The sequence below is a fragment of the Phoca vitulina genome, unplaced genomic scaffold (assembly GCF_004348235.1).
Source record: "Phoca vitulina isolate PV1807 unplaced genomic scaffold, GSC_HSeal_1.0 scaffold5, whole genome shotgun sequence".
In the NCBI taxonomy this organism is placed as follows: domain Eukaryota; kingdom Metazoa; phylum Chordata; class Mammalia; order Carnivora; family Phocidae; genus Phoca; species Phoca vitulina.
Window position 1 is genome coordinate 2,476,966 of NW_022589708.1, and position 25,655 is coordinate 2,502,620.

Here is a 25,655-nt window from a genome sequence, read left to right on the forward strand (position 1 = left end):
GCACTTGTCCAACGTGGAGAACCCAAATACCAGTTTCAAACACTTGGGAAACATTCGGCCCCCCGCACCGCGCATGCGCCCCGCCCCCCCACCGCCCCCTCCCCGCGGGCCCCGCCCCCACCGCATCACGCCCCTCACCGGCCCGGCAGTGCGGGGGTGTGTCTTTGTCTGTCACTTTGGCTGGGCAGGGGGTCGTGTGGACAGGGTCTGCGGGCGAAGCGCAAACTTTACTAAGAGTTTTGCACTGGAAGCAGAGCCTGTCGGGCGGCAATGCAGAACCTCCGGGGAGTGTGGGGAGCAGCCGGCCCCGCCGAAGAGCCGGTCGGAATGGACTGAGTTGTGGGACGGCTGCCGCCGAGGCCATCGCTCGCCCAGGGTACCACCTCCCTACCCACACCCAACCCCTCATTCCAGCGACCCGCCGCGGAGCGGGGCATAAATAAGGCCCGAAACAGACTGGCAACACCGAAACCCAATCCACTTGCCGCCCTCACTTCAGTGGACCAATCAAGACGAAGGAGAGGCGGGGCGAGTAAGGATAACTCCTCCCAGGCTCCGACTACGAGAAACCCGCGTCCTACGATGGGCGGAGAGAGAGGGCGGGCCGTGCAGGGCGGAAGTGATGGCGCATGCGCAATTGCCGGGAGGGAGGAGACTACCATTAGGCGGCCGGACCACCGCTCCCAGCAACCTCAGCGGCTCGCGCGCCTGCGTGGTCTTCACCGCCTTCCCTTTGTGTCGACGGCCGGAGCCCGGTGCGGAGCGGATTGGAGACAAAGGGGCCCAAGAGGGGAGCTGCTTTTCGGACTGGGCTCCCGCAGTGGGCGGAGGATCCCGACCCCCTCCCGACTATGCCCTAGGATCCACTCTCATTAGAAAGACCACCCAAAGCGGGGCGGGGCAGACGTCCGGTCCCGGGGGTCCGGGGCCCTCTCCCCGTACCGTCTTGGGGGCGCCCCTCCCCCCCCCCCCGGCCTCTCTCCCCACCCTAAGCTCCCGAATTCGGGCTTTCTGAAAAGCTCTGCGCAGAGGATCCCGTTGCCTAGGCGACGGGCCAGCGCGCCAGCCCGCTGCTTCCGGCTGAGGCCCCGCCCCGTGGGCGTGGTCGCGCTCCGCCTTTGTCCGGCGGGCACGGCCCTGCTCGGCGGGGCAGCCTCCCGGGCTGGCCTCGGCGCGCCGCTCTGCTGTGCTGTCTTCCTTCCCCCAGGTGGGCGGGTGTCCTGTCGCGGTCTCTGCGGGCGGAGCTGGCTCCGCTCGGCCTGCCCGGTTCGCCCCGGCGCAGCGGGTGCCCTGGGGCCTGCGGGGTGCTCCTCCGCAGACTGCGAGCCCGGCGCTCGCCTGCTCCAGGAGGCGTGCTGTCAAGACCCAGGCCGTTGGCAGGTTCTTAGAGTTACTGTGGTAGGGGCGCCTGGCTGGCTCACTCGGCGGTGCCTGCCACTGTTGAAATCGGGGTGTGAGGTCCAGCCCCACCTTGAGTGTAGAGATGACTTAAAATCTTTAAATAAAAAATAAATACATAAATAGAAATAAAAATACTGTATGTAAGCCAGTAGTATTTTCGGTCAACCCAGCGTAGATAAAATAGATTGTTATCCGCGGTGGCGCATTTTCTGATAGGGATGCGGGTAGAGCCGAGGACCCTGACTTGAGCTGTTTTGTCTTTGAAATGGATGGTTCTCATCTGCGGAGATAAACGACCTTTGATATTAACACTTTGAAGTAAATAGATTGATCTTCACTATTAAACCCCTTCATCCCTTCCCCACAGCAAAAGAACTTTCACTTTGATATTGGGAGAATGGTTATTTTACTTACGGATTCGCACTTCTCCCAGTCTTGGCCTGGTTTAAAGCAAATGATGAATGAAATTTCATTTCATTTTATACAACAAAATTCGTTGGCCACTAGTCTGCATGAGAGACTTGAATACTATGACATGTGGCAACGGAGACGTTATATGGAATAGAGAGACAATAACGAAGTTGAATAAGAAAAATAATTCCCTTTCTCTGAGACCATATAAATAATTTTAAAGTACCGTAGCAAGAAAGAGATAAGTTCTTTGAATCCTTGCATTTATTGGCCCTGGAATGAGTAGTGTTTGTCTGAATTTAAGAATAAAGGTTAGAAATAACTTACCCCTTCCAACGATAATCAAGCCAGCTTGAACTAGGTTATCTTTTTTAAAAATCACGATGCTATCTGAATAATGATTCCTTTCATGTTTTCATGGACTCCACAGACACAGAAACAAAAGGTTATCTTAATCATTGAACAAGAAATATTTCATGAGGCCTACCAGGTGCTAGCTACTGTGTATGCACTGGGGATGAGGAGCTTGCATTCTGTAAGACAGTTTACCTTGTGGGCTAAAAGGTCAGAAGATACTTTATTTACTAGCTTTACAAAGTTATTAAAATACATATCGATGACTTCACAGTTTTCTGAACAAGATAAGAGACTAAGAGCTAAAACCTAACTATGACCATGCATTTTAAATATACTACTAAGGAAACATGTTTAATTTTGAAGATACATTGAATTACCTTGGTTGTTTCGGTTCTGCTCTTTGGAGTGTGTTGGAAAAATGGATACTAAATTTTTTTCTGAATTATATTTCTAGTTTAACTGGTGATGCTCCAACCCGTGGGAGTAAAAAATAAGAGGTGAACATAAAATTTTTTATGTTTTGAGGTGCTTAAAAAAAAAAAAAGCTAACATGTTTCTCTCAAACTTGAAATACCTTAAGCAGTATGCTACCTTATCTACTCTACTTTGAATTTGCAAGATTTGGCCTTGAAAGAAAATGTATTACTGAGAACTACCTTTTTGGTTGTTGTCATTAAGGACTAGGAAATGGCATTCAAGATACTTTGGAATCATTAATTTTAATACACTTCTTTGTTCTGGCCTAGATTGGGGAGGAGTCACTTCAAAGTCACAGGATTCTCTTTTGGGGAGTATATTTGTTAATAAATGTTCCCAGTCATTTTTACTTTACCTTAATATTCAACCTGCAAAAAGGACTCATATTTTTAATCACCATTAAGTAGAGGGTTATGTTTATCATTGGTTTGATGATTTCAGAAAGACTTAATTAAGTAAAGGTAGAATTGCTGCCAATAAGGGCTGAACACCTTACACAACTGGTTTTCTGAAGACAGAAGATACCATTGTTAATTTAAAAGTCATGAATTTTCTATGGCCAATTCCAACATACCACCTGTCCAGATTCATGTGCAGGATTTGGTCTTCAGTGTTACTAAATCTGTTTTCAAGACTTCTAGCTTTTTTGGGGCGCCTGGGTGGCTCAGTTGGTTAAGCGACTGCCTTCGGCTCAGGTCATGATCCCAGGGTCCTGGAATCCAGCCCCACATCGGGCTCTCTACTCAGCAGGCAGTCTGCTTCTCCCTCTCCCTCTGCTCGTGCTCTCACTTGCTCACACTTTCTCTCAAATAAATAAATAAAATCTTAAAAAAAAAAAAACCTTCTAGCTTTTCCCTTGAATTCTGTGTGTTGACACAGATCGCCTTTTGTTCATTTTATTTTACTAGCACGTCTAGTATCTGGACCAGAGCTTTCTCCATCAGATATTTCACTGCGGAAATTTCCTCCCACATGCACAACAGGTGGATTTCATCACAGATTCATTCAGCAGCTCTTTTCTGAATGCAGTGCTGGAACAGTGAGGGAGGGAGTTCAAAAGAACTTACAGTCTAAAGTACTGGGGAGAGAAATATACATTGTCTAGACACAAGAGACTCTTACAAAAACTTACCAAGATAGGGATGGAGAGAGGCAGTGAAGGAGGGATAATACTCCAGTAGAACTTTGAGTAGTCAGGGAGCCTGTGCTTAGCACTGATGGAGAGTTCTCCTAATTCTGAACAATAGGTTCTAATATTTTAGCTTTATGCATTAGAACATAGTTTACATTAGGGGCGCCTGGGTGGCTCAGTCGTTGAGCATCTGCCTTCGGCTCAGGTCATGATCCCAGGTCCTGGGATCGAGTCCCGCATCAGGCTCCCTGCTCCGCGGGAAGCCTGCTTCTCCCTCTCCCACTCCTCTGCTTGTGTTCCTGCTCTCGCTATCTCTCTCTCTCTGTTAAATAAATAAATAAAATCTTAAAAAAAAAAAACATAGTTTACATTAGACTACAATTTAGCTTGAAACAGAATTACAGTATTGGACTCCAGGAATCTTGAAAGAAAAAAGAATGAACTGTTCTAGAAACATACTGGTTTGTCTCTGCTTAAGCATTTGCCTTTCAATAGAACAACCAAACAAACCAAAAAAAAGAACTGAGGAACCTCTGTGTGGTTTTGAGGAATGCAAAAATAAAGGGGATTTCTTTCTTTCCACACTGTTTTGCAAGGTATCAGTAGGGGCCCTTTTGTCAAGATAATTTGAAAGTAACTTCAAGTGAATCCGCTTTTAAAAAGTCCCACTGAAACCGCAATTCAGATTGTTTTTGTTCTCAAGAGAGGAGATGATATAGAATGTTTAATAAATCCCAAGTAGACACTTCCTACTACACATACTTGATGAATGATGGGTGGTTTCCTAGCTTTGGTCTTCCATCCGGAGACAGTGCTGTCTTGGGGTGCAAATGACCCTTGCGCTTTTAAATGGAGACGTGCTGTGTGCACATGTAGGAGTGCAGACGTGCCTTGTTTGTGTTGGGGTGCAAGCATGCTGTGTCAGGGTGCACATGTGCTGCGTGTTGGGTGCAAATGTGCTGTTAGGGTGCAAGGTGCTGTGTTGGGGTGCAGACGTGCTGTGTGCTGTGTTGGGGTGCAGACATGCTGTGTTCGGGTGCAAGCGTGCTGTGTTGGGGTGCAGACGTGCTGTGTTGGGTGCAGACGTGCTGTGTTGGGTGCAGACGTGCTGTGTTGGGGTGCAGACGTGCTGTGTTGGGTGCAGACGTGCTGTGTCAGGGTGCACATGTGCTGCGTGTTGGGTGCAAACGTGCTGTTAGGGTGCAAGGTGCTGTGTTGGGTGCAGACGTGCTGTGTTGGCTGCAGACGTGCTTTGTGGGTGCGTTGGGGTGAGACGTGCTTCCCGAGCAGGCAAGGTACCGGAGGCGGGTGCCCGCACCGTGAACTCGGGCAGTTAGCGGCCTCCCGCTCCCCAGCGGGAGGTGGGACCGGCCCCGATTCGTCAGCGTCAGCACAGACACCTGCACGACGGGATCCCAAGAGCAGAAGGGCCCCCTCCTCCCGGCGCGAAGGAGCGCCTCCCTCTACCGCCTAGGGCGCCCGTGCCGCGCCCTGCCTCGCCCGCGCCGAACTCTTCCTCGCCCCCAGAGCTGCAACCCGTGCCCTGCAAGCCAGAGGGAGGCGCAGGCCCGGCTACCCGACCGCCTCTTTGGGGGTTGGAGGGACCGAGGCCGATCATCTTCCGGAATGGGCGGGCACGGCCGGATCCCCTTCCGGGTTGGGCGGGGCCTGGGCGTCCGCCGTTCTGGGTTGGACAGAGCATAGGAAGTCCTTTCCGGGTTGGGCGGGGCCTTGTCTGTCATTTATCAGGAGTGGGCGGGACCTGGACGCCCTCTTCCGGGTGGGCGGGTCCGGTGCGAGCCCCCCCCGGAGTGGGCGTGGCGAGCCTCCGCGGCGGCCGCGCGCACCCCTGCTCCGTGCCGCTCGCGGGCCGGCCATGCTGCGGAAGCGCGGGGCGGCTGTGGGCCCCCGGCTCCTGCGGGCCGCTCTGGGCCTGGGCGCCCGGCTCGGGCCGGCGCGGGCGGCGTCGGGCGTGCGCGGGCAGGGCTGGGTGCAGCCGGCGGGCCACGACACGGGCGTCAAGGTGTACAACAGCCTCACCCGGAGGAAAGACCCCTTGATCGTGGGCAGCGCGGACGCCGCCTCCTGGTAGCCGCCCAGGATTGGGGGAGCGGGGTGCTGGGGACGTGGGGCGGGAAGGACGGTACACCCAGCGCTGCGCTGAAAGGTTCTCAGGTGGGGAGCATTTAATAAGTACAAAATCCATGGAAGCACAATTGGAGATACTGGTGTAGTCCCGGGTACTTGGCTGGCTTTGGCTACGAATTCCCCAAAAGTGGTTACTTAACAGTTTTTAAAAGAGCATGGTTATATGATAACCGTAACAGAGAATGTGGTGTCCTTTCTTGCAAACATGTTTCACATGGTGGATTTTAACTTTGTTCCTAGGTATAGCTGTGGACCAACTGTCTATGATCATGCACACCTTGGCCATGCTTGGTGAGTGTTCTGAATTTGATTTTTCACACTTCTAGGGACCGTTTATTTTGGAAAGAAAGAGCCTTTTGCAGGTTTTTCCCATCTCTCAAGGGCAACTTAAGAATACTGAATAGCAAAAAAAAAAGAGAGAGAGAGAGAGAGAGAGAATACTGAATAGCTAACTATATTCCAGGTATTGTGGGAGGCACACCTGTTGTCTCATTTGGTTCTCATAGTAAATTCTAAGCACTTCTACCCATTTCACAGGGAGGCAGTGAGGAGCAGTGATAAATGACCTGTTTTGGAATTGGATGCTTCTTGGTGGGTTTTAGTGAGATCAGGTCAGGAGTCAGCAGTGAGAAGTTATTTCTGGCCCCTACTGCTTATTTTCTTTCCAATTTTGGACAAGCCCTTTTATTACTTTGAGTCCTGGTTTCTTCATCGTTGAGATGGGGATGATAATAGTATTCATCTGTCTGAATCTTCACAACTTTATGAAGCACCGCGCATAAAGTGCAGCGTACACAGTGCCCGAGGTGCGCTGTGGTGGGGGCTGAGCAGTTTTTGGGGATAAGTAACTTGCCCGAGGCCACACATTCTGGAAGCAGCGGAGGCTGGTGTGTCTGATCTCCCTGGGGCTTCCTTTCTCAACCTCTTAACCCTCCGCTGCACTGCATCCCATCTTTGTCAGAATTACACTTTTCCTAGCGCTTTGTATGTTCTCTTGTTCCTTTTTTAAGCTTGTTATGTTTCAGACTTAGACTAAAAGGGAAAAGCTACCTTAACTCATTACACTTTTTACAAAATCCTGCATCACCCAGGGAGGCTGGAGTGTTTTTTGTGTTTTGTTAAAACAGAATCAGTGGCTAACTTACTATTAATTTTAAAAAGGATATTTTGACCTCTTTATTGAAGTATAAAGTATGTTGGGGAAGGATTGCAAAGACAGAAATCGCAGTCTTTTATAGAGCCAAGTGGATACAATCTGTGAGGGCAGGTGGGGTTGGTTTGCGCTGAGCAGTCAGGTGATGCGTCAGGCCCATCCCCCTCCGGAGATGGAGCATTACCTTCCTTGATGGCTTCATTCCAAAGAGATGGCTCCCGGGTCCTTGAAACTTTCCAGAGTTGTGGGACTCAGGAGAGGCTTCCTTAGCCATTAAAACCATTTACGTACATTTTAGAAGGACAGGAATTTCTGAAAGAAGGGGGCCGGGGCGGAGGGGGGAGGGTGTTTCCTTATTTTCAGCTAGGAGAATCAAGCCTCTGGTTATAATTTGTATTTGCCCTTACAAATACAGAAAAGAGGGGCGCCTGGGTGGCTCAGTCGTTAAGCGTCTGCCTTCGGCTCAGGTCATGATCCCAGGGTCCTGGGATCGAGCCCCGCATCGGGCTCCCTACTCAGCGGGAAGCCTGCTTCTCCCTCTCCCTCTCCCCCTGCTTGTGTTCCCTCTTTCGCTGTGTCTCTCTCTGTCAAATAAATAAATAAAATCTAAAAAAAAAAAAATACAGAAAAGAGTACAAATGTTAAGGGTACAGCTGAGTGAATGTTCACGGGTCTTAGGCAGAGACACCTTACCATCACCCCAGAAGCCTGAGCATCCCCTTCATCACTGTGGTCCCCCGCCCTCTCGAGGATACCCGGTTATCCTCTATGGAAGATAGACTGTGAGATAGAACCCATTCCTCAAGAGTCATTCAGGATGCTCCTGAGTGGTGGGAAACCCGAGAACTTCAAGATTCTGAAGAAGCTGTGAGGTCTTAAGGGCAGGGATGGTCAAGCATGGCTCCCATAGCTCCTAAAGTAAAGGTCCAAATCCTAAGGACGTCTCTGCAGTTCTGGAAGTCTGTCCCGACGTACTATCCAGGTTCATGTCTCCCCACTCGCCTCCCAGGTAGCACACCTCTATTTTAAAAAGGCAGGTACTTGGGGTGCCTGGCTGGTTCAGTCGGTAGAGCACGGGACTCAACCTCAGGGTCATGAGTTCAAGCCCCACCCTGGGCATAGAGCTTACTAAAAAAAAAAAAAGAAAGACACTTAACAGACACAGCACTTTTTCTGTTCTAAATGCTTTACAAACACCAGCCAGTGTGATTCTCCTAAGGACACCGGGTGATGGTGCTGTTTTCCCCCCAGGGGCAGATACAGTGCACGGGGAACCACTCCTGGGGGAGCCGAATGAAGGGCATGGTGATGACCCATGACCGCGGTGACAGAGGCTCATGCCTGTAGGAGTTGGTGCTGCGGGGCATCAGGATCGTGTTCAGCAACCCCGTGGCATAGCAGGATTCTGCCCGATTTATAAATAAGCAGCCTAAGGCTTCAGATGATTAAATATCTCGGCAAGGAGTTTCCGACCTGGCTTGGTCACCGGAGCTGAGTTTGGCGAGGGTAGTGTGGGACGCAGACGGGGTACAATGACAGGGCTCGTGTTTGAGTTACAGAGGCTGTGTGGGTGACAGATGAGCATGAGATTTGCCAACCCTGAGTTTTAAGGTTGCTTTTATGGGAAACCAGATTCTGGACATTTTAAATGGCTCTTGAGCCCTTTTGGTTTTACACATCTGAGCTGCCCCAGTGTGGCATGCTGATAAGCGGGTGGTTTTTTGTTTTGTTTTGTTTTTTTAAGATTTTATTTATTTGAGAGAGAGAGAGCGCGCGTGCACAAGTAGGGGGCAGGGGCAGAGAGAGAGGGAGAAGCAGACTCCCCACTGAGCAGGGAGCCCGATGTGGGACTTGATCCCAGGACCCTGAGATCATGACCTGAGCCAAAGGCAAACGCTTAACCGACTGAGCCACCCAGGCGCCCCAAGCTGGTGTGTTAATATCCCACAACAGTGCGCACGTTTCTCGGGAGTAACGCCATACAGCTTTAACAGCCTCGTCCTTCGTCTGCTGTTCCTTCTGTTTTGCCATAGTGAAACCCTCCAGTTATTCTAGAACATAAACAAGGACGGGAAAAGCTCTCAGTATTTTAACTACCTGGTGAGATTGTATTACCAGTGAATTATTCTCCAGTTAAATGGTGTGAACTCACGTAACAGCCCCGGCATTAAACATGCTCCCCGTGTGCCTGACATTGAGGTGTTGCCTTTGCTGATTTCTTGTGGGGCCCCGCGTGGGCCAGTCAGCGGAAGGCTTTCCCTCTTCCTAGCTGTGCGGGACCCATCAGCTCCATCACACACCTAAAGTTTGGGGCAGCCTGTTAAGATGCAAGGCATTCCTTTTTAAAGATCCCACTGGGGACTTTGTGCATGAAAGACGCTCTGACATTTCTTTTCTTTCAGCTCGTACGTTAGATTTGATATCATCCGAAGGATCCTTACCAGGGTTTTTGGATGCAACATCATCATGGTGATGGGAATCACAGATGTGGACGATAAAATAATCCACAGAGCCGCCGAGGTAAGTGCAGAGGGTGATGTTGTCCGTACCTGGATCGGTGCTGTGCTGCGCTGAGCCCCTGGCTGCTCGGCAGGTGTGTTCTGCATCTCTCCGTCCACATGCCGCCTGGCGAGAGCGCTCTGACAGGTCATCAGGTGAGTCTCTGCCCTGGTAAAGGAGGCCTGTTTGATTTTGGGCATTGAAGCCTTTGATGTCCTTGTCCCCTGCTTGAAGTTTGTCCCTTCCTCGGCCCCGCGGCCTCGTGGCCTCCAGGCCTCCCACGCACAGGGAAGGCAAAGGGCCGCTTCCGGGCTAGGGAAACTTAGCTCACGGGAGGTTCAGTTTTCTCATTTGTTTAGTACACAGGGCACTTCTCTTATAACTCATGCATCATTTAGGGGAAGCTTTTTTAAAAATTTTTATTGTTATGTTAATCACCATACATTACATCATTAGTTTTAGATGTAGTGTTCCATGATTCATTGTTTGTGCATGACACCCAGTGCTCCATGCAGAACGTGCCCTCTTTCATACCCATCACCAGGCTAACCCATCCTCCCACCGCCCTCCCCTCTAGAACCCTCAATTTGTTTTTCAGAGTCCATCGTCTCTCATGGTTCATCTCCCCCTCCGAATTCCCCCCCTTCATTCTTCCCTTCCTGCTGTCTTCTGCTGCTTCTTTTTTTTTTTTTTTAACATATAATGTATTATTTGTTTCAGAGGTACAGGTCTGTGATTCAACAGTCTTACACAATTCACAGCGCTCACCATAGCACATACCCTCCCCAATGTCTATCACCCAGCCACCCCATCCCTCCCACCCCCCACCACTCCAGCAACCCTCAGTTTGTTTCCTGAGATAAGAATTCCTCATATCAGTGAGGTCATATGATACATGTCTTTCTCAGTTTGACTTATTTGGCTCAGCATAGTACCCTCCAGTTCCATCCACGTCATTGCAAATGGCAAGATCTCATTCCTTTTGAAGGCTGCATAATATTCCATTGTATATATATACCACATCTTCTTTATCCATTCATCTGTCGATGGACATCTTGGCTCTTTCCACAGTTTGGCTATTGTGGACATTGCTGCTATAAACATTGGGGTGCACGTACCCCTTCGGATCCCTACGTTTGTATCTTTGGGGTAAATACCCAGTAGTGCAATTGCTGGATTGTGTGGTAGCTCTATTTTCAACTTTTTGAGGAACCTCCACACTGTTTTCCAGAGTGGCTGCACCAGCTTGCATTCCCACCAATAGTGTAGGAGGGTTTAGGGGAAGCTTTTGGGGGAAAGTTTTAACTGAGGAGTTAAGTTAAATATAGATAAATTTTTAAGTCTATTTTCTGGTTTTTATAATTAGCAACTTTAACAATTATCTCTAAGGATCTGCAGATAATTGTTAAATGATCCAATCTATGCAAAAACCTACATCGAGTGCTTTATATTCCCGTTATTTTAGAAGATGTATGTACTAAAAACTGTGTATACTATTTTTTTTTAGGAACCAGTCTACACTTTATAATGTTTTATAGTCTGCTTTTTCCATTTAGTATATTTTGAGTACTTTTTTCATGTTCTTAAATATTCTTGAACGTTTTTAAATAGCCGTATAGCATTTCATCGCATGGAAATACTCTCATTTACCATTCTTGTTTTTGGACTCTTGAATTACTTCCATATCCTGCTTTCTCTCAGATTTATTTTCTAGAAGCCATGTGTCCCTGTTTCCTACCAATTTGCCTTTTTTTTTTTTTTTTTTTTTGTAAAGTTTTACTTGTTTAAGTAATCTCTGCACCTGACCTGGGGCTTGAACTCAATGACCCTGAGATCAAGCATCGCACGCTCCCCCAACCAAGCCAGCCAGGCATCCCCTAATTTACCTTTTTAACAACTAGATAGCATTCGGCATGGGGACTGTTCAGCAGTTTCCCATCATTGGCTGTGTTGTTTATAGCTGTTAAAAATAGGGCTACTGTGAATATCTTTTTTTTCATTCTGTCTTGTTTCGCTAAATACTTTTCCCAAAGTGGAGTCACTGGTTCAAGGAGGAATGGTTTTTTTAATAAGGTTTTTCTTCTTAGAGTTGGGTGGTTTAGAGAGTGCTTACTGGTGGCACCCAAACCCAGTGGGGTTTCCCGGGTCTGTCTTGTCCAAATAGCTGAGCCAGGACGTCATGCTCCCTTAGAGTAGACTCGATTTCCACTTCCAGAACTGTCCTGAGCACGCATTGAACCGTCCGGGGTCAGGCCTGTGCCTGGCTTTGTGCCAAGAAAGGTGAGGAAGACCAGTCCTGGCCTCATGGAGCTTGCATCTGGGGAGGCAAAAGAGCCCACAGAGAGATGCTCTGTGTGCGACATAGTTCATTTTATAAGCCCAGCTAGGGACGTGCAAGGAAGACCGTCACACCTCCGTGGAATGCAGAAGTGATTCACTGGAGGAGGTTAGCCCCGAATTAGCATTAGTAGAGGATGGGTGGTGAGGAGTCAGGGCAGGAAGGACATCTGGGCAGAGGGCAAGCGAGGAGGGGCTGAAAGGCTGCATGGAGGCCTGCGAGGGAACCCGCCGTCCTGCTCTCGTGGCCCGTGGGCGGACTGGCAGGTGAGGCTGGAGAGGTGGGGGCAGCCGGGCCTGGAGGACCTACTGGGGACTTGCACTTTGTCCGGTAGACTCTTGGGGTGCTCTAGCCAGGCTCAGCTCCATCCAGTGGAGACCACTCGGTGGTGGGGAGGACACAGCCAGAGATGGGCCCACGGACAGGGTTGGTGGGAGCTTCGCCCCGGCGAGCAGAGTGAGTGTGACGTACCTAAAGAAACGCAGACCTGGATACAGAAATCTGGAGCTCGGTCAGCTCAGGGCCTTGGTATCATAGAGATACGTGTGGACTTTACCCCAGTTCCAGGCACAGAGCGCCTGAAACCCACGGAATCTAGTGAGGGAGAGCATCTTCTGTATGCTGATGAGATCACGGCTGGGCCCCTGGAGGGCTTCAGGACGGGGGCTGGGGTCCCAGAGACCCAGCCATGGCGAGAGCTGGGACCTTTCACCCCCCACCCCTGGCGTGGTGCTGATTGCCAGTGGCCAGGGATTTAATCACCTGTCCCAAGTCGTGAAGCCTCCACAAACACCCCCAAAATGAGGGGGCTCAGCGCTTCGGGCTGGTGAGCACAGGTGGGCGCTGGGAGGGCGGCGTCGGAGAGCCTGGGAGCCCTGCCCCTCGCCCTATGCTGCTCCTGAGTTGTGTCCTTTATCATAAACTAGGGTTGGTAAGTGGACTGCTTTCCTGGGTTCTGTGACTCAGATCAAACCCCCAAATTTAGACTCCATGGCAGGAGTTCAAGTGGCCAGGGGACCCATGGTGGCTGGTGTCTGAAGGGGGCAGTCCCACGGGGTCTGCGCTGAGCCGGGGAGTTCGTGTCAGAATAGGGTTGAATCGTGGACAACCAGCTGCAGCCGGAGAACTGGAGAAGTGGCTAGAGTTGGAAAAGGTGCCGCGCATTTGGCTGGAAGCAAAGGGTGGGCAGGCTAGCACTTGGGGTTCATCACCGTCCCTGCTGCTCTCTGTCTCTGCCCCTGGGGTCAGGTGTCCCCTGGTCCAGCCAAGGCCCTGGGGGCAAGGTGAGCTGTCCCTTTGTGGGGAGCTGCAAGTGAGGGGACAGCAGGGGGCAAGGGGTCCCCAGGCAGGTGGTGCTTGTGTTAGATGGCAGACCCACAGGATCCTGCGTGTGGAGCGCGGGAGGAGGGGGCCCGAGTTTGGAGTGGTTCGTCCAGGGCTGTCTGACTTCAGCGTGAGCTCAGCCACTCACCAGCGGCGCAGCCTTTGGATTCTAGAGTGAAGCTTCTGAGCAAACGGGAGGAAGAAAGGAGCGTCCTCTGATCCATGGGTAGGACGGACGGGGGAGAGGCAGAGGCAGGGGCTGTGCTGTTTTCTGGGAGGTGCTGGGATGGTCCCTGCGGGGGGCCTTAAGGAGGGGTCCGGAGCCATTGCTGGGAGAGAAGGCTGACCCCAGGGGTGCTGAGCAGGAAGGCCTGATGGACGGGGACCTCACTGGCTGCGGGCAGGGTGCAGCTGGTAGCAAGCAAGCCGTGGTCTCTGGCCTGGTGAGCGCGGGGTTGGAAGGGACACCGCCGCGGGAGGTGTTGGTTATGGAGGAAGGTGACCCAGGTGAGTGTTTCATCTGTCCTCAGTCCTCCCCCTCAGCGGGGATCCGAGACCACGCACCTGGGTCCCTGCACTTGATGAATCGGGCTCTGCTGTGAATCTTCAGACTCGGAGGTGGACCTGTGAGCTGCAAGGCCTGCTGGGAGGCTGGAGGCACGGCTGGTGGGAAAGGAAGGGGAGGGGCTGAGGGGCTCGGATGCGGGTGAGGCTGGGGGGCGGACTTCAGGAGGGAGGGGTGGCGGCACAGGGTAAATGCAGCGAGAATGAAGTTACTGAGAGGATTTCACAGATGCCACGAGGAGGCAGAGCTTGTTACTTTTAAGAATTGTATTATACTTAGCCTACGAACAGGTTGGTAGAATTAGCTGAAAGATTCTGTATGTAGAGAGCGTTTAATTTTTGACACCTGAGAATTTCCCTCCTTGTCACATGGCAGGATGCTAACATGGCACTGAATAGTTGTTCTCGCAATATCTCTTTAAGATGATGAAGCATGCATCTGAAACATGGTTATGAAAGCATCTGTTTGTTTCTTAGTATCTGGCAAAAAGGCTATTTTTTATCTAATGCAACCTATTAAAGTGATGGCGACGCTCTTCATGCCGTCTGCTTCAGCACTTGCTTGTACGTACGGTATTTTATATTATAATATTACACTTTTCTGGATCTCTCCCTGGACTTTGATGTTCGGCACAGTGTTACAGTTTGTCAGGGATAAAAACGGCGGGGGGATTTCCGGGGCGAGCCTACGAGAGGCGTGGTACATGGGCATCGTCTCATTTTGTGGGAAAAATTGGGATGAATGTGTCAGAGTGACACATTCAGGCCGAAGGTATTCTTTCTCTGCTGCTGGTCACTGGCCCCTGTTGCCTTCTTTGCGGGAGGGAGGCTGGACGCTGCGGCTGAGTGCCGAGGGCCCGGCCGGGGGGCCCTTGCTGCGGGCGAGGCAGCTTGAGATGGTTTGTGATGGTCGGGGCGGACGGACAGTGACTGAGATCGAAGACTGAGACCGCATTTCAGCTCCCGCCTCGTGCGGTTTGTTTTTCGGAGAGTGAGAGCCGCGCGCCGTCCAGATGCATGGCATGACCCGCTGCCGAAAGAGTAAGTTTAAAAGGTTTCATTTTAGTGGGGCGCCTGGGTGGCTCAGTCGTTAAGTGTCTGCCTTCAGCTCAGGTCATGATCCCAGGGTCCTGGGATCGAGCCCCGCATCGGGCTCCCTGCTCCGCGGGAAGCCTGCTTCTCCCTCTCCCACTCCCCCTGCTTGTGTTCCCTCTCTCGCTGTGTCTCTCTCTCTGTCAAATAAAAAAATTTTAAAAATAAATAAATAAATAAAAGGTTTCATATTAGAATATGATTCCACTCCTCCGTGCAAGGCCAGCAGTAGATTGGCATCCCACTTACAATTCACTGCCCCTCAGTGTTTCCAAACCACGGCCGCTGGGCTTGCGCGTGTGAGCTGGAGAAGCCGCCTGTGAAGCCGGGCTTGCGTGTTTGGGCAGCGTGGTACTTGCTAGGTCATTCAGAGGAGTGTGTGTGCGCGTTCCTAATACTCCCTTTCAGAACCAGAGACGTGGATTCTAGAGTTCATATGTGGCCAGGAAAACTCTGTAAAAGAGTATTGGGGCGCCTGGGTGGCTCAGTTGGTTAAACATCTGCCTTCGGCTCAGATCATGATCCCAGGGTCCTGGGATCGAGTCCCACATTGGGCTCCCTGCTCAGCCGGAAAGCTGCTTCTCCCTCTGCCTCTCCCCCCTCCCCTCCCCCGCTCGTGTGCTCTCTTTCTTGCTCTCTCTCTGACAAATAAGTAAAATTTTTTTTTTTAAAGAAGAGTATTAAGGAGGGAATAGTCCTACCTAATATTAAAACATTTTTAAAGCTATAGGAAATTTTTTTTCATATATTCTTTCTTTTTTTTGGCGCAGCTTTGAGGTTGACCAGACCTACAATAAATTGCACCGAGTACTTCGAGGTGTACAGCATGATAAAATCTGTGAACCCATCACCAGTGTCAGGATGAGCATCTCCATCCATCGCCCCGAAAGCTTCCTCTGCCCCTTGTCATCCTTCCCTCTTTGCTGCCCTGCCCCCAAGCTTTCACCAGTCTACTTTCTGTCACCGTGAAGGTTGTAGACATTACACGTTGTATGGATACGTCGTATAGACGGCATGAACAGACAGATAATGGGACACACTAGAAAGCCAGAAATAGACACAGTAGATAATGGAAATTTGTGATAAAGATGGCATTTCAAATCATTGGGGAAGAGAGGAATTATCCGCTAAAAGATGTTGACAGTTAGGTAAGCATCTGGGGGAAAAAAACCCAGGAGGGGTGGTGGATCTAACAACCAGATCCGGGGCAGATCGGAGCCTAATGTAAAAGAAATGGAACCACGAATTACTGAAAGAACCTTGGGGCACTTTTGATAGCCTCATTCTGGGAAGGCTCTCCTAAATTTGTTTCCATACCCAGGAGCCATTTGGGGAAAAAGATTTGAGAAATACAAAAGATGGCTAAATATAGAAATGACATTTTCTATAGGACAAAAACTAACCATAAAGTTGAAAGACTGTGACAGTAATTGAAATTCACATCCGAGATAAAAGGCTAATTTCTTTCATGTAAAACTACTTCGTACCAATGGACAAGAAGAGCTCTACAAGTCAGTGGAGAAATGGGTGTGGTGATTACAGACTGTTAATATACATGGCTCTAAACCCGTGAGAGATGTTCAGCTCCTTCAGAAGAGAGAAGTACACGTTAAACTTACAGCGAGAAAGCGTGTGTTAGCAGTCATGTTGCCGATGTCCAGAAGTGTGCCCCCCACCCCCGTGCAGTCGGGGCTCGGTCAGGTTCAGGCCAGCGCACTCTCCGCCGGGGCGACAGGTAGCCAGCCAGGGCATGTGCACCTGCCCTCCGACCAGCGGTCTGGCGTCTGGATCCGTACTCAGGAATGGCCTGGCCCGTTGTCACAGCAGAAGAGGGCGTGAGGAGGGGGCCCGGGGAGCGGCTCCTGGTACGCGGGCCGGGCCGGCCAGCAGGACGGGGGTGGTAGTGGAGGGAGCCAGCTGCAGGCCGTGTGTGCGGGGCGCTGCGTTTCAGGAGGGAATGCAGATCCGTGTGTCTGGGGGCCGGGTGTCCCGTGTCTAAGAGGCGTGAACACAGCGTCGTCCATTCACGCGGTCGTCTTTCCGAGATGCACACGGATCCTCGTAGCAATCTTGGGGGTCGATAGGTGGGACCTCTCCATGTTGCAAGAAAGCCCCAGGCACAGAGGCTCACGCCTTGCCCACGGCCACACAGCTGAAGAGTCACTTTGTTCACCAGATTGATTTATTCAGTAAATGCCCGGTGGTCGCCGTTTCTGGGATGATTGCCTTTCTGGGGCCCCGGGCGGGGAAGAGCGTGGCCGCGGAGTGGGGCTGGCGGGGGCCTCTCGCTGAGAAGGGGGAGTCTTGCCGTGCTGGAGCTGCGGTGTGTCGGCGTGGAGTGGGGCCCTGGTTCCGGGGCCACAGGGGCGGGGGCTGCAGTCCCGGGCCCTTCGCAAGCTCCACGGGGCCCCATACCTGTCCTTCTTTTGTTCTTGGAACGTTTTTTTCTGCTGAAAAGTAAAAAATGCTTCGGGGAGCCTGGTTTTGTGCGCCAGTGCCCTCAGCCCCTGGGGCTGCAGGAGCGTGCCCCCAGATGCCCCGCGCTCGGAATGTGACATCTGTCTCCGGCGGCTGCTGGGCCCCTGCGTCCCCCCCAGCCCTGCCACCTGCCCACTGTTTGTTTGCACCTGCTCTGCTGCTTTCCGAACACTTCTTAGAGTTCCTCGTTCATGTGTTTTTGACGGGTTTTCTTGCCCCCGCCCCCCCGAGGGGAAGGGATAAGAGAGAAACCCAAGTTTCTGGTTATGATGTAGACTAGATTGAGCTAGCCTGCCCTTGCCCTAGAAAAGCGAGGCTTTTTCGTGTGTTTTGGGGTTTTGTTTTGAATTACGTAACAGAAATCGTGACATTGTTTATTCCTTTTTTCCCCTCTAACCAGAAAACGGGGTCAGTCAGCCTTTGTGACTAGCTAAGTTACTAGAATGAGTTTGGGAGCTAAAACCAAAGGCCCTTCTGCGAGGCCGGCCGCGGGGGCCCGACCTGCTGACCGGCTCGCCTCGTCTTTCTGCAGATGAACGTGTCACCTGCCTCTCTCGCCAGTCTGTATGAAGAGGATTTTAAACAAGACATGGCAGCCTTGAAGGTGAAGGGCGTCGCTGGGTTTCCTCGCCGCGAGGGGGGCGTGAGCGCTGAAAGCCGGTGTGGCCGACCGACGCCTTTCACCCGTGGAAGGTCATCTCTCCTCTGCTTTCCGTCAGGTTCTCCCCGCGACTGTGTACTTGAGGGTAACTGAAAATATTCCTCAGATCATTTCTTTCATCGAAGGAATCATTGCTAACGGGCACGCTTATCCGACAGCACAAGGTAGGGCTTGTGTTACTTAACTGATCGTTGGGTAAATACCAGTGGGACCTTGAGAAACTGGACGCGTGTTTGCGAGTTGTTGGAGTTGCCGAGTGGCTTACTGTCTTCTCTGGTTCACTGTGTTATCCGACCGAGGTGCCGGACCGTTCCCTAACGCGTCTGGTCCTCCCACGTCCCCCCGCCCTGGGTCTCCTGCTGGCCGCCCCCTGCCTGGGGTGGGCCCGATCGCGTCCTTCTGGCACACCTCACTGCTGCTGGCCTGGGAGCCGCTGCTTTTTGCCTGGTGTTGGCTTCCACTGGGGTCCCCGTGGTCCTCAGCCGCGCCTCCCCCTTTCCAGCCCTTTCCGCCCAAGTCCCACCCGTCCCCACAGTCCGACTGAGCTTTCTCCCTCCCGGGACGTTTCTTCTCCGCTCAGGGCTGCAAGCGGACTTCCAGCCCAGCTCTGTGCCTGGGCTGTGCCCACTGGCCGCCGGGCACGTACCGCCCTCGCTTGCTGTTCATGCTCTCGTATTCTGTCCCTTCTGGGATCATAAAAACTGCTCGTTTTTGGTGAATGACCCACTAGCATGCCCAGCCCAGACTTGGGATGTGTGCATCTTGTAATGCTTGTTCGTGTCAACAGCAGAGTATGAAGCGTGCAAGCAGACACTGTTTCTGCGGGTTACGGACTGTAAGCCCCTTCTTTCAGGGGTCCCACCTGCGCGCCTAGATCCCTGCGAGGGGCCCCGGGTCCCCAGGAATGGGCGCTGCCTTTCTCAGTCACCTGTGCATACACCAGAGTTTGCAGCTTTCTTACTTTACCGTATTTGCTATATTTAGATTTTGTCTCCAAGAGAAGCTTGTTTTTAAGGGGCCTGGGTGACTGAACTGGAGTTTTCTCCGGAAAATACAGGCGTTGTTGTCCTGCTGCCGTGAGACATGAAATGAGACAAGCAGCCCAGAGTGAGACTCACGGAGGCAGAGGGCCAAACGCGCCTTAGCAATAGATGCCCCTGGTCTGTTGCTTTATGACAGTGCTTTATTGTAAGCTTTTAATAGTGATAATGTAAATACAATGAAAATAAGTTGACATTAACGCAGACTCCATTAATTTGGGCTTTGTGACAATTCCATAAAAGCTTGGCTGTGATTTAAATTTTGAACTCTTGGGGCGCCTGGGTGGCTCAGTTGGTTAAGTGTCTTCCTTCAGCTCAGGTCATGATCTCAGGGTCCTGGGATCGAGCCCCACATCGGGCTCCCTGCTCAGTGGGGAGCCTGCTTCTCCCTCTCCCTGTGTCACTCCCCCTGCTTCTGCTCGCGCTCTAAATAAATAATAAAAATCTTTAAAAAAAATGGATTTTCAACTCTGTGAAGAAACTGTTTTTGTTCAGCGAACTGATAACATGAACACCGGTATGGAGAAATGTCTCCTCCATGAAAGACAAGGCATTTCCAGATTGCTGCTTATGTCCTGACTTCCTGGACGGCTGCTCGCACGGTGGCCCCTGGCTCTTCCCCAGCGTACTTGGAGCTTGCGTGTGAGCCCTGAGTTGGGGTCCTCCCCACCCGGGTCAGGATCCGGCTCTGATGGCCAGTCCTGGGACACAGCCCTGGGGGGGGGGCTCCTGCTCCAACACCTCCTTCCCCGCTCCTCGGTCAGGGTGCTTGAGTGTGGAGGTGTCTGGGCTCTGAGCAGATTTTCTGGGTGAGACCGGGTTTCTCTGTCAGCTGGTACGTAGCATAAAGCGCAGAGCTAGACGCAGGCACATGGTGACGCTTTTCCTTCTCGCTAGAAGGAACCATCTCAACATTTGACGCCGATCTTACACTTGGGTTTTCATTTCCACCTCTGGACATTCGTGACATGTCCAGATGCGTGCTCTTATATAACAGCGGTGCTGGTGTTCATTCTGATTTAGAGATGGAGCAAAGGGGCCACGTGAAGGCCAGATGCCATACTCTGTGTTTAAATGCTAATTACTCGTTAGCTACTATGCTTAGATAGACGCTGATATTTAAGGTTCAGAAATGATGGATTCTTTTTAATTTTCAGTAATTGTTCATATTCTTTTTTGAACTGATTTTTTTTTTTTTTATATTTAAATTTTCCTTGTTAACATACAGTGCAGTGTTGGTTTCTGGAGTAAAATTCGGTGATTCAGAGAAATGATGACTTCTTCATTACCTTTATAAAACAGGCAACGTCTACTTTGACCTGCAGTCGAGAGGAGACAAGTACGGCAAGCTGGTCAGCGTGGTCCCCGGTTCTGTCAGAGAGCCAGGTGGGTGGACCCCAGCCTCCCACGTCGGGGTCTGGGGGCTGAAGCGCAGGCTGGGCCTCTCAGACCCAGTGATGGCGCCCGACCGTCCATCCCAGCAGTGTTTTAAATGTAACTCATTGTTCAAAGAGAGGGAACTTTGGAGTGTGAAGTCCCTCGGCAGGTTGTGAATCTCCTCCCGCCTGCCGGGTCCTTGGCTCTTCTCCAGGGGGAGGGCACGGTCGCCTGGCCACGGGCTTCCCACGGGAGCACACAGTCGTGCTGTCGCGTTTTAACGCTCTCTGCCATCTGGCTGTCGTACTCAGTTCCATCTATAGTTTGCCGTATAGTAAGTCCCCGTAGGTATTTTACTATGTATTACATTCCTGGTGTATTTTAATTTATTCCTCCACTCTCTTCTGTTCCAATGATTGTTAGATTGAAGTCATTTTTATGGAGAAGTATGTACATAGAAGTAAATGGAAAATAATTTTTAAAAATTTAAAATTAAAAATAATTTCAAATTTAAAAAAATACTATTGAAGAGAACCAAATAAAGACAAGCAAAAACCCCAAAGACAAATTGTCCAAGTAATTTCTGTCTTTAACCATTATCCTCTGCTCTATAAATGATGCCATTTGTTTTTTCATTTTTTATTTTTTCAAGATTTTACTTATTTGACCGAGAGCGAGAGAGAGCTCAAGTGGGGGGAGGAGTGGAGGGAGAAGCAGGTTCCCCACTGAGCAGGGAGCCCGATGTGGGACTCGATCCCAGGACCCTGGGATCATGACCTGAGCTGAAGGTAGACGCTTAACCGACTGAGCCGCCAGGTGCCCCAGCGATGCCTTTTACATTTAATTACTAACAGTATTGTTTGACGCCTCAGAAATGGTGTTTGTTGCTCTTACTCATGAGTATCCCGCTCCCTCCTGAAGGACCAGAACCGAGCGCCACTAGACGGCGCACACGTGTGGATTTGCCGCTGTGCCCTAGGGAAGCAGAGGACGTGTTTCTGAGACACACGTCCTAGCATCAGCGATGCTTTTGTGTTTTAATAGACTTTAGGGGCGCCTGGGGGGCGCAGTCGGTTAAGCACCTGACTCTTGGTTTCGGCTCAGGTCATGATCTCAGGGTCGTGGGATCAAGCCCCGTGTTGGACTCCATGCTCAGCAGGGAGGCTGCTTGAGTTTCTCTCTCCCCTTCCCCCGACTCCCCCCCCCCCAAATAAATAAATCTTTAAAAGACAATAGACTTTATTTTAGGGCGCTTCTAGGTTCACAGCACAGTTGAGGGTTAGGAGTGGGGGTGTCCCACGTCCCCCCGACCCTGCTCACACACAGCCTTCCTGTTACGAACGTCACCAGAATGGGACGTCTGTCACGGCGGATGTACCTGTATGGACACGTCACCCCGAGTCCGCGGTGTCTGGGAGGGTTCGCGCTTGGTGCTGTGTATTCTTGGGCTGGATAAATGTGTGACGACACGTGTCACAGAACCGCTTCACGGCCCTCAGCCCTCCCTGTGCTCCAGCTGCTCAAACTCCTCCCTCCTCACCCCGGCAACCCATGATCTCTTACTGTCTGCATAGTTTTGCCTTTTCTAGAATGCCATAAAGTGAGAGCATACACTCGGTGGCCTTTTCAGACTGGCTTTCTTCACTGAATACACATTTAGGTGAAAGTGTGCGTTTAAGCCACCAGGTCCCATGGGGACCCAGGCAAGGGCAGAGCCCCTTGGGGACCGGGGACACAGCCACCCTCCGTGTCTCTATGGCTTGATAGCCCTTTCCTTCCGGTGCTGAGTGACACTCCCTTGTCCGATGCGGCACGGTTGGCGTATCCACTCACGTCAGGACATCGTGGCCGCACCAAGTTTTGGAGCAGAGAGAGCCCAGTACCGGCTCGTATGACCGTGGACCGTCCCCTCACCCTCCTCTTCTGGGTTCTCTTGCTCCTCCAGTGTCATTGGTACTCTGTGTAGTTGTCTTTTTGGGGGAGAAGGTGCTCTGAAACTCACGTGCTGGCACACCTAGCTTTCTCAGGAGGGGAATAAGGAAGGCAGACAGCTCAGCTCATGCGTCCCTAGGAAGAAGCATCAGCGTTCACGGTGCGGAATCTCGGCTCTTCTGCTCGCTGAAACTGGCCTCACCGTGTTTTAGATAAAGGTGTTGGGTGGTCCTTCCGGCCGTCACGAGGGGAGAAGAGGAGCGTGAGGTCACGTGCTGGAAGGAGCAGCATCTTTGGGGTGCCATGGCCATGCTGTGTGGGTCTGCCTTTTAGATTCTCGCCCCTGATCGATCATTTGCTGTTGGCAGTTGATTCCGACAAGCGGCACGCCAGCGACTTTGCCCTGTGGAAGGCAGCCAAACCCCAGGAGGTGTTTTGGGACTCTCCTTGGGGAAAGGGAAGACCTGGCTGGCACATCGAATGTTCCACCATCTCAAGGTAAGGTTTTGTGTTCTGTGCAAGCTCGCGCAGTGCCCCACTTGGCCAGCAGAGGGGGTGGGTGTGCGCAGCCGCGCGGCGGGGCTGGGAGGAGGCGCCAGGCTCCCTAGGGAAACCGGACCCTTGCCAAGCAGCTTACCTGTCCACCATCACTGCCTGTCCTTTTTATCTTTTTATTTTTGAAGATTTTATTTATTTATTTGGTAGAGATAGAGGAGCAGGGGGAAGGGGCAGAGGGAGAGGGAGAAGCAGGCTCCCCTCTGAGCAGGGACCCCCCCCCGCAACGTGGGGCTCGATCCCAGGACCCTGGCATCATGACCTGAGCCGAAGGCAGACGCTTAACTGACTGAGCCCCCCAGGCGCCCCTCCCCTCCACCGCCCTGCCTGTCCTTTTTAGTAGAAAGTCCTGCTTTACAGTTCAGTTCTTGATTGTCACAGGACAGTTCATCTGTGCCTCTGTCTTTCCTTGGCGGTGGGTGTAGGGAGAGGCCCCTCGGGGACAGGACCACCTTCCTCTTTTTATTTTATATTAAGTTTTTAATTTTACTTCCAGGGTAGTTAACATAAAGTGTTATAGGGCGCCTGGGGGGGCTCAGTCAGTTAAGCGTCTGCCTTTAGCTCAGGTCCTGATCCTGGGGTCCTGGGATCGAGTCCCGCATCGGGCTCCCTCTCCCTCTGCCGCTCCCCCTGCTTGTGTGCGCTGTCAAATACATAAATAAAATCTTTAAAAAAAAAAATACAGTGTTATATTAGTTTCAGCTGTGCAGTGTAGTGATTCAGCGGTTCTGTACATAGTGCCCATCGTGATGGTGTGCTCTTAATCCTCATACCCTGTGTCCCCCTGCCCCCCACTCTCCTCCCCTCGAGTGATCATCGGTGTGTTTTCTGTACTTAGGTATATGTCTTTCTCTGACTTATTTCGCTCACCATTATGCTCTCTAGATCCATCCATGTTGTTGGAAATGGCAAGATTTCGTTCGTATTTATGGCCGAGTACTATTCCATTTTACATATACTACATCTTCTTTATTCATCTATCAGTGGACACTTGGGCTGCTTCCATAGTTTGGCTATTGTAAATAATGCTGCAATAAACATCAGGGTGCACGTATCCCTTTGAATTAGTGTTTTTGTATTTTGGGTAAATATCCAAAAGTGCAATTGCTGGATCGTAGGGTAGTTCTATTTTTAACTTTTTGAGGAAACTCCATACTGTTTTCCAGAGTGGCTGCACCAGCTTGCATTCCCACCAACAGTGCACAAGGTTCCCCTTTCTCCACATCCTCTCCCAACACTGTTTCTCGTGGTTTTGATTTTAGCCATCTGACAGGTGTGACTTGATTTTGATTTGCATCTCCCTGATGAGTGATGTTGAGCATCCTTTCATGTCTATTGGCCATCTCTGTATCTTCTTTGGAGAAATGTCTGTTCATGTCTTCTGCCCATTTTTTAATTGGATTATTTGGTTTTGTGTGTTGAGTTGTATCAGTTCTTTATATATTTTGGATACTAACCATTTGTTGGGCATGTCATTTGCAAATGTCTTCTTCCATTCTGTAGGTTGTCTGTTAGTTTTGTTGATTGTTTCCTTCGCTGTGCAAAAACTTTTTATTTTGATGAAGTCCCAATAGTTTATTTTTGCTTTTGTTTCTCTTGCCTCAGGAGACAGATCTAGAAAGATGTTGCTATGGACAATGTCAGAGAAGTTACTGCCTGTGCTCTCTTCTAGGATTTTGATGGATTCCTGTCTCACATTTAGGTCTTTCATCCATTTTGAGTTTATTTTTGTGTATGCTATAAGAAGGTGGTCTGGTTTCCTTCTTTTGCATGTGGCTTGTCCAGTTTTCCCAGCACCATTTGTTGAAGAGACTGTCCTTTTCCCATTGTATATTCTTTCCTGCTTTGTCAGAGATTGACCATATAATTGTGGGTTTATTTCTGGGTTTTCCATTCTGTTCCACTGATCTGTGGTATCTACTTACGCCAGTTCCATACTGTTTTGATGACTACAAACAATATAACTTGAGTAATATAATTTGAAGTCTGGAATTGTGATCCCTCCAGTTTTGTTTTTCTTTTTCAAGATTACTTTGGTTATTTGGGTCCTTTTGTGGTTCCATAGAAATTTTAGGATTCTTTATTCTTTATTGTTATTGTTTATTCTGTGAAAAATGCTGTTGGTATTTTGATAGGGATTGCATTAAATGTGTAGGTTGCTTTGGGTAGTGTGGACACTTTAACAATATTTGTTCTTCAGTCCATGAGCATTGAATATCTTCCATTTCTTTGTGTCATCTTAAATTTCTTACATCAGTGTTTTACAGTTTTCAGAGTACAGGTCTTTTACCTCTTTGCTTAGATTTATTCCTAGGTATCTTATTATTTTTGGTGCAGTTGTAAATGGGATTATTTTCTTAATTTCTCTTTCTGCTGTTTCATTATTAGTGAATAGAAATGCAACAGATTTCTGTACATTGATTTTATACCCTTTGACTTTATTGAATTCATTTATCAGTTTTAACAGTTTTTTTCATGGAGTCTCTAGGGTTTTCTATATATAATATCATGTCATCTGCAAATAGAGATTTGCTCCTTCCTTACCAATTTGGATGCCTGTTGTTTCTTTATGTTGTCTGATTGCTGAGGCTGAGATTTCCAGTACTGTGTTGAGTAAAAGTGATGAGAGTGAACATCCCTGTCTTGTTCCTGACCTTATGGAGAGAGCTCTCAGTTTTTCCCTACTCAGTATGGTGTTAGCTGTGGGTTTTTCATAT

General features: G+C 50.3%; 1 protein-coding gene across 1 annotated transcript in view; it reads left to right on the plus strand.

The window, feature by feature from the left end:
• Window positions 1-5,654: 5,654 nt before the first annotated feature.
• Window positions 5,655-25,655, plus strand: part of CARS2 (cysteinyl-tRNA synthetase 2, mitochondrial) — a 44,472-nt gene continuing 24,471 nt past the window's right edge. Inside the window, exons 1-7 of the mRNA XM_032402612.1 lie at window positions 5,655-5,866; window positions 6,167-6,217; window positions 9,482-9,599; window positions 17,906-17,977; window positions 18,093-18,198; window positions 20,377-20,460; window positions 22,752-22,881. Of these exons, the coding sequence (XP_032258503.1) occupies window positions 5,655-5,866; window positions 6,167-6,217; window positions 9,482-9,599; window positions 17,906-17,977; window positions 18,093-18,198; window positions 20,377-20,460; window positions 22,752-22,881 (773 nt within the window). The remainder of the gene's footprint in view (window positions 5,867-6,166; window positions 6,218-9,481; window positions 9,600-17,905; window positions 17,978-18,092; window positions 18,199-20,376; window positions 20,461-22,751; window positions 22,882-25,655) is intronic.